At 35.6% G+C, this 9,050-nt stretch overlaps 1 protein-coding gene across 1 annotated transcript; it reads right to left on the bottom strand.

Annotated features, from left to right (window-relative positions):
* Positions 1-925: 925 nt before the first annotated feature.
* Positions 926-9,048, bottom strand: LOC132189803 (leucine-rich repeat receptor protein kinase HPCA1). Its single transcript, XM_059604597.2, has 19 exons — positions 8,623-9,048; positions 8,374-8,491; positions 7,686-7,757; positions 6,952-7,026; positions 6,787-6,858; positions 6,502-6,663; positions 6,321-6,395; positions 5,865-5,936; positions 5,700-5,771; positions 5,534-5,602; positions 5,361-5,435; positions 4,985-5,056; positions 4,672-4,809; positions 4,076-4,542; positions 3,789-3,935; positions 3,555-3,691; positions 3,144-3,363; positions 2,622-2,857; positions 926-1,570 (listed from the first exon to the last, which is right to left on the bottom strand). Exons 1-19 carry the CDS (start codon positions 8,702-8,704, stop codon positions 1,097-1,099), a joined length of 2,835 nt encoding a protein of 944 aa, XP_059460580.1. The 5' UTR covers positions 8,705-9,048; the 3' UTR covers positions 926-1,096.
* Positions 9,049-9,050: the final 2 nt, after the last annotated feature.

Raw genomic sequence — 9,050 nt, 5'->3', positions numbered from 1 at the left:
GCAATGAAACTCAGGAAGTAATTTGGTAAATTTTCTTTTTGTTTTGTTTATTTATTTTTTGAAAATAATGTTTTCAATATTACATCAAAATATTTTACTCCAGAAGCACTTTTCAAACTTGGTTCTCAATTAATTTTAATATGTAAATTTTATTTAAAAATACTTTTTAGTTTTCATTTTTGAAAACACAAAATCGAAAACATTTTTATAAAACCTATGCAAATACAAATCTTTTGCTAAATGGCTAGTATAATCGACTATCCATTGACTATAAATAACCCATCTACTGTTTTGGTCCTTGTAGACAGCCTAGGTCATCTCCAGGAAACAACTTTAGGTTCCTTAATTTTGTCAAAATGAACCCCAACCATCTATGACTTCTAGGATCTAATAATGATCTCTTAAAGAAAATTTTGATATCAGTGGTGATTTAATATGGTATCAGAGCCAGAAGAAGCCTTAAGTTCGAACCTCCCATTTAAATTAAATATTCCATATATTGAGCAGCACCTATTAAAAAAGAAGTTTGAACCCACACGTGATGATAAATGTTAAAGTGTTTGTTAAATGATTAAATTTATTCTTCCTATAAACTTAAGCTTTTTAGAATAAATTTTGTTGTTTATTCTGTTTCTGTGGACTAGCATAGTCGCTTGTCTAGTTTTAAGCCCTTAATGGGATGGGTCAAATTTTGTGGACACATGAAGAAGCCTTTTACTCTCAACCTATATACAAGTGAAGTTGGCTCATTAGACTTCATTTCGGTCAATATACGAAAATTAGTGTTGAGACTAGAGAGTAATAGTCTCTTCATACACATAATACTGTTTTCTTCAGTATTTTAGGGCATCTACAAATATTGGAAACTTGTCTCCAGATTAATGGAGGTATGTCATTCTTACATTTTATTTATACATGCTACGGAGAAAGAACAGATTTATTATTGAAATATTCTAACAATAAATGGTTATTTAACATGAGTATCCATGTTTCATGTATAAGATAGATGAACTGGTTTCTCTAACATATACGAAGAAACCAAAAAAAAAAAAAAAAATTCCTACCAAGTTGAGCATTCTAAATTGTGAAATGATATTCACTTAGGATCTATCATTGAAGGAGGGAAGGAACCACTGTAATTAAAGCCATCATCGATGTAAGGGTGGTCGTAATGGCCTTTGCCGGCTACATCATAAGTTTCCGAAGTTGATGCAGATTCAACAATGGGGTTCAACCCAAAAGGTTGCATAATGTTTTCAATTTCTTTTACCACCTCACCCATTGTAGGCCTTTTGGCCCCTGATTCTTCAACACACCTCATTGCCAGGTCCACAAACTTTTCTAAACCTTTTAGAGTTGTTCCCAAACCAATGGCTGGGTCAAGAATTTCATGAAGATTGTATAACTCTTTTGTCTTATCCATTGCATTCCTTACCTCTTTCACGATATGCTTCCCTCGCTCTATTGGCCTTCTTGCAGTTATTAGCTCCAACAGTAGCACTCCAAAACTATAGACATCACTCTTCTCAGTCAACTGTTGGGTCATGTAATATTCAGGATCCATGTAGCCCTAAAACAATGAAGAAAATCCATAGTCCACATTCAAAATTTCAATAAATGTTGTGAAATCTGCAACAAAGATAAGCCTTTAATTTGCATTGCTAGAGATTTGAAAAATGCACCTCGCTCTACTATGGAGGCTGCAGGGTCATAAATTGCACATCTCTTTCCCACCACTTAATTACATGGTGGTTTTTTATTAGAACAGAATTCTTAGAATATAAGAAGAGTTAGAAGACTACACAAAAGTCATAGGAGTTATAGTATTAATGAAGAGTTACTTGAGATATAAATCACTTGAAGTAGAAGAGTTTGTAACGTGTAATAGAGAATTGTTAAGGTCTAGAGTCTTAAATTGTAACGTGTAAGAATTGTTGTGTATGCAAATGTAAAGAGTAGTTAATACACATAAGTGAACCCACATCCATTAGCTTAGGCTTTTGGGTTAGAAGTGGTGTCCTAATATGTATATTAACTTACTCTAGTTTGACTCTATTGGTGTTTTTCTCCCCAACAATTGGTATTAGAGTCCATGGTTAGCTTCCGTTGCTGCTGATACGAGTGTCTTGGTTTGATGCATTTGATTTGACTCCAATAAAAATAGTGTCGTTTCTCTTGAAGTATGTGTGACACACTTGTGCGAGGAGAAATTTGGTCAAGTGTAGAGAAGACTCACAAGTGAGGGGAGATTTGTTGTGTATGCATTTGTGATGTTTGTGTCCCATATTGAGCAAGTATAAACTAAAAAAGTAGTTAATATACTAAAGTGGACCTAAGCCCATTAGCTTAGGCTTTTGGGCTAAAAGTGGTGTCCAAATATATATATTAATGTACTATTGTTTGACTCCATGGTGTTTCTCTCCCCAACAAGAACTGATGAGTTGCATGTGGTTTATTATAAATGGAAGACAATTCCTCCCATTAATTTAAGGGGGAGTCAAAACCCAAAACCTTGTGTTCATATAAATCTAACGTTCTTGAAGTAATAGAAGTGGGTGTGTGTGGTGCATGCATAAAGCTTTCCCATGACATTGGCATGCATATCAGAGTTTTACACTCACCAATGTTCCTTTGACTTGAGTGGAGACATAACTCCTTTGGCTGTCAGACATAGGCTTGGAGAGTCCAAAATCAGCAACTTTTGCATTTAAACTTTCATCCAGTAGGATGTTATTTGATTTGATGTCTCTATGTATAATGGGAGGATCCGCATGTTCATGTAGATAGACCAAACCCCTGGCTGCACCAAGGGCTACTCTAAGCCTTCCCATCCAATCCAACCTTATTCCTGACTTCCCTGCATAATAGATGATATATATGTTATCAAATAAAAGACAAATGATTGTGTTCTTAGAAATCTTCTGCAGAAAAAAGGTTTTCTTCATTGCCTATATATGTTCATGTTCTGCTATGATTTTCTTCATTGCTTGTCTCCCAACTAATGCCTTAAGGGTGGGTGACAAACATTAAAAGCTAATAAACTGAAGAATTCAATGTGATATGGCAATAAGTTTTGCAATGTAGGTTTCAACCTTGCCAGAATTTATATTCAGAGGAGAATGTGAAGAATTGGATGGAAGTACCTGAAAGACTATCCATCACAGTACCATTTGGAATATACTCATATACCAACATTTGTTCAGCTTGCTCAAAACAGAAACCCTCAAGGATGACAAGATTCTTGTGATGGACTCTTGATAGAAGTTCAATCTCAGTTTTGAATTCATGCCCACCTTGCATAGAATCTCTTTGAGCTCGTTTAATGGCAATTCGTTTCCCAGTGGAAAGAGTCCCCTGATAGACCTGTAAAATAGTAGAGAATATTGTGAGAAATTTGTAAGTTTGGTTTAACTAGAAAAAGTTCTTTCAAAAAGAAATACTTAATTTCTTTTTTTTTTTTCCTTTTTTAAGGAATCAAGTTGCAGTAAAGCAAAACTATTCGTTCTGTTATGTAAATAATGATTTAGTTATGATGAGAGACAATCAAAAGCAACCTTCCCATAACCTCCAGATCCAATGCCATTCGCTTCCAAAAAATTGTTGGTGTATTTCCTAATCTCTTCAAAAGAGAACCGTCTGGGTCCTTTTAATTGGGGAACACCACCACTTCCCATATTCACATCCCAATTTGCTGCATTTTTTGTGACATGATAGCACTATTAAGCCGTAGAAAATCCACATGATTAACTACAAGGTGCTAATCTGTTCCAAAATTATGCCTATCTTACCAAAGGGATTATTCTGTTCAGTAGCTCTTTCTGCTCTTTTCTTTTGGTGGAAAGCATATAATCCTGCAAGGACTAGTAATAACAGGAGGAGAGAACCACCAACTGCTGCTCCAATTATAATGCCTCTGCTTTTCCCTTTGTTTGATCCTGTAGGTACCTCAATGATGTGTGAGAGAGAGTGAGATAGACACAAAGAATTCATCATGATAATATTGAACAAATATCACAATGCAATGAGCAAAAATCATAACTATTATTTTTCAGTTCAGTGTCAAACTCAGACTTACCTGTATAGTAAGCAATAAGAAAATAGGGTCCAAACAGACGTGGTGGGTTGAAACTCATGTTGTTAAGCACATATCCAATCATAGTAATTCCCGTTTCATTGAAACGGCCTTCTCCTGATGGGAAAACGTCCATGCTCAATAAAAGGTAGCCAAATGAGTCTATGGTGGGATTACTAAGGGAAACTGAATCCACAGGTTGTTTAGAGGACTCGAAAGTTTTCATGAGCAAATCCTCTAGAGCTACAAAGTAACTTGTGTTTAGCAAGTCTAAGGTGGAAAGAGCTCTGAAGAATAGAGTGCCCTTGTATGGATAGCCACATTTGCAGTTGGGGCTGGCAACCTGATCCGAACTGCAGGAAAGTTGCAAGCAGTTGGGTGGCATCGAATTTGGCAAACTTGATGGGGAATTATTGCAGTAACTCTCTGTCACTTGACCTGTCACCTCACAAACTGGGTTACCCTCAAGTCTGCAAAATGTTGCAGATAATTACAAGAAGTAAAGGTTGTAGCTAATAGTACTAGTTTGGTCAATTAACTTCCAAAAAGTAATCAAAAAGAAGAAGAAATGACAAAGATAATTGAAGTTTAGGGCTTACGATATCGTGATGTTGTTTCCTCCAGTTATTGGTTCAAATTTAGCAATAAAATTGTTCCGCAAAATGATGCGTTGCAATTCGTGGCTATACGTGGTACTAATATTCAGGGTGCCATTGAGATTGTTGTTGCTCAGATCCCTGTGCCACATTTCAGACAATCACCTCATAACCATAATTGCCATTCTATGAAGATATTTATGCACTTCCATGTGCTCAAATAAATTTTACATGTTTGTTTTTGTTTGGATACTATAAAGTCTACACAAGAATGAAATTGAATGGTGGTGATACTTGAGATCAAGCTGATACTCACACTATCTCTATATTGGGAGGGCTGAACAGGTTAGCAGGAATTGGTCCTTCAAGTTGTGTTCGTTCCATCATTCTGCCATACAAGGTCATTATGTTTATGAGCATTGAGCACTTTAAACCTCCCTTTGGCTTTACCAAATTCTTAATTGCATTCATATACACACGAGAAGTGCTACACTTCCAAAAACATTTCTCCAAAATATGGTCCCTAAATGATGTGTTACAATCCTATGCAATCTATTATTTTGGGAAATGTGTCACCATCTCATGTGATTGTGACACATCATTTGGGAACTAAATTTTGGATAAAAAATTCGGTAAGTGTAGCATTTCTCAACACACACAAACACAGAGTATGGGGGGTGAGTGAAACATACAATGTTGTCAAAGACTGTAAGGAAGAAATCCAAGGAGGAACACCAGAACTATCAAAACTGTTATTGCTCATATCCCTGCAGATTACATTTTATTAAAAGAATGATATCATAACAGATTTGGGTCTGTGACCATGTCTATGTGAAATTCAGTCAGCATAACTATTACTACTTACACATAGTTGAGGAGGTTCATGCTAGTAAGGTTGGGCATAGGGCCAGTAAGGTTGTTGTTGGACAGGGCCCTGCAAACAGATAACAATAAGCCTCTCTTAATTAGTGAAATAATTTTTTGGCAACAAGTTTCAAGCTTTAATTAGTATGTTTATCTTTTCTGCTTACAGCTCGTGAACATGTGCAAGATTAGTGATATTTGGAGGCACCAACCCACTTAGTGAATTTCTATCCAGGCGTCTGCAAACAAAACATCACAATTAGTAGAAAAAAGCATGGTAGAAGTTCACAGCTACCAATAGTCTTAATTGAGTATGTGAAACAGATACTCACACCACCTCCAAGGTCTGCACAAGTCCAAGGGTGGAAGGGATGATACCAGATAAATTATTATTATCAAAAAGCCTGCCCAGAACAAAAAAAATAGCAGGTAGAAAATTAATGTCTAAAGCTGACAGTGTTCGTATAAGTTCGTATAACTATTTAGATATTGAAATAAAAAGTCTCATTCTCAATTTCAATACTAAAGACATTTACTCTGGTTTTCTACATTAGAACAAAAGATGCTGCATACTCAATACCCATTAGACAAAGTGCATGAAGGGGATGCCATATTAGATATATATATATATACATTTCCATGATGACTATGGAGTCATTATTGAAATCTCGCCACCTGTTTTCTCTACTAGTCGTACCATATAGGCGAACGACTAATGAATAGATTTTTGTCAGCCACTTAAGCTATAATTACAAATTCTTGGAAATAGATAGTTTAATAAAGCTTACACATGTATGAGTTTCATATTTGAGCTGAAAAGTTGAGGTGGAATTGTGCCCGATAGCTGGTTCTTTCCAAGATGACTGTTTAGATGATGAAGGAAGCTTAGATAGTTATTAATTACAGAAAACAAAATGGTAGTGCAAAAAAGAATTAATCAGCATGAAATCTGAGTGAGACTTGACATACAAGTGCTTTGTTTGAAGTAGCATATCAAGACCAGATTTATTCCCACTAGAGACTGGGATGGATCCACTAAGCTCGTTCTCAGTAAGGTCCAAATAATCTAGATTGGACAGATTACCTATTGAACTTGGAATTTGTCCAGAGAAATTATTAGAATTCAGAGCTCTGCAAGTAACAGCAATGAATGGTTCCAGAACATTAGACAGCCTCAGCCAAAAGGAACTTCATGTGTATTTATTTGCCATTGCAGTAAAACAATAATAGAAGTACAATCTGAAAAAGCCTTACAGATAGAGTAGCTGCTGCAGAGATCCGATTTCATTTGGAATAGGACCAGAGAATCCACAACCAGTCAGGCATCTGGAGTGCATATGGAAATCCAACAGGTTAACTTCAAGGATTTTAAACACACCAATCAGTTATGAAATATAATGGCAATCAGTATTTCCTCACAAGATTGATAGCTTCTTCAAATTCCCAATTGCTTGTGGTAGCGGTCCTGTCATGAACTTGTTGGAAGATAGATCCCTATATCAAGAAGTTGGTAATCAGGAATGAATTGAAAAAGCTACTACTAGATACTGCATCTAATTCTAAGAACAATATTGGAAAACAGAAAATGAAATACTCTTAAGAGTGCGTTACTGAGTAACTTTCCTCAAAAAATTATTTGCCCAACGAATTGGCATATTCTAGCTTGGATTAACTACTTTAGAAGCATTGTACATCGAACTACCACGCACACACGTACTAGAGAATACACACAAGTGCATACACAGTTTTGTGTGAGTTGGGCCTTATAAATACTAACTTGACTTTCTCTTTTCTCTTCTTCTAAAGTTTTTAAAACTGTTCATTTAAAACATTTCCAAACCACAAAATAGATATATATGCAAACTAATTTTGAAATTTGTTTTACCACCAACTATGAAGATCTTGAATTTCATTTCATTTAAACAAGCAAAAGAAATCCATTTTTGTTGGTTAGTTTCTAAGAAACAAGTCTTAGAGATAAAGAGCAGCCCTGGCATATGAGGCATATGCTGCACCTAATGTACACTAAAGCTTAAGATACATGAGCACTGCAGTCAGATAAGAAATATGGCATCCAAATGTTGGTTCAACACATTATCTCTGAATGGATTCCCATGAAAATAAAAGAGGCTACGTGCAATTACAAGACTTACAGAGTCTGTAACTCAGATAATGACCCGATATCTCCCGATAGCTGACCCATCAAATTCATGCTTGTCAATATTCTGAAATTGAGTGCAATCAGATTAATAAAAATTTGGGAACTATGGAATAAAATAAAGCAAAATAGAATCTGTATGGGAATGACTGAATCCTTGAACATTAAGGCGAATATGAATCTGTCTCTAGAGAAATATTGCCTCGCACTTATATAATAAGTTTTGCAAAAGGGAATACAACAATTATGTCCACAGGATACAATACTTGCTCGAATGTAATGTACATATTGCAAACTTTGAACACTACTCTAAAAAAGGCAGATAAGAAAAAGAGAGAAAAGAAAATTTTTAACAGCAGCAGATAAAAAAAGTATCTTTGAATTTCATGAAAATTTACTTTTACAGAGTTATGGAAGCAGTTTATTACTATTGAAATGGCAGTTTTTTACTGTTAAAAAATAGCTGCTAAAATCTAACTATTGGGTGACCAGTAGAGCATGTGTCTTTCCAAAAGCCATTCTAGACAATCCCTTAAAAAGCACAAAAAATTCTCATAGCTTTCCAATCCAGGACAAAGAGTAAGACAAAAAATAGAGAGAAAGTTGAAATATTTTAAAGGAAACTATAATTTTCATGAAATAATTTTCAAACACCAGCAAGAGAATGGGGGCAAAGAACTTACATGGAGGTTACACGTGAATTGATGCACTCAATTCCTACCCAACCGCCACAAGGATCAGAGCCCACCCAATTGGATGGTTTGTTTTCCCAGCTACTCCCGAGAGCCATTAGAGCAGCAGCTGCATCAAAAATTAAAGTGCAATGTTGGAATTCAGTCACCAAAAATCAAACACAGAGAAGGATTCAAGTAGCTTTTGCCACCTGCATGGAATGATAGCACAAAAATAACAAATTAATCCGAAGAACATACCATCATTTGGGTCTGTCTGTGCTGCTATGACTAAAAATTTGATGAACGCAAGCAGCAGTAGCACCTGACTCCTTTGACCCATCACTCAAAAGAAGAACAAGATTCAAACCGACAATTCTTGAGTACGAAAGATCCTTACAGAAGTTTCAGATGGTAACCATCTTTCATCCTCCGAGAATTTCAAGCACATGCAAAGGGTTGACTCAATAACATTCACTCATTCAAAAACTTTTTCTTATCAACGTAAATATCAACAAAAGACATCAAAATCTTAAACACCTTCAAAATCTCTCAGACATGAAAAGAGCTGCCCTCCCTGTCAGAATGTTTCCTGGAAACAATTTGTAGCAATTTGCAATAAGCTCCCTAGAGTTAAAAAAGTAACATAAAACTCTAGTTTTTTTTGAAGAGATTCATGTTCAGTATTT

Source organism: Corylus avellana, chromosome 9 (genome assembly GCF_965113065.1).
Source record: "Corylus avellana chromosome 9, dhCorAvel1.hap1.2, whole genome shotgun sequence".
Taxonomy (NCBI): Eukaryota; Viridiplantae; Streptophyta; class Magnoliopsida; order Fagales; family Betulaceae; genus Corylus; species Corylus avellana.
The sequence above is the reverse complement of the archived record's forward strand: the minus strand, read 5'-3'. Positions and strand labels throughout refer to the sequence as shown.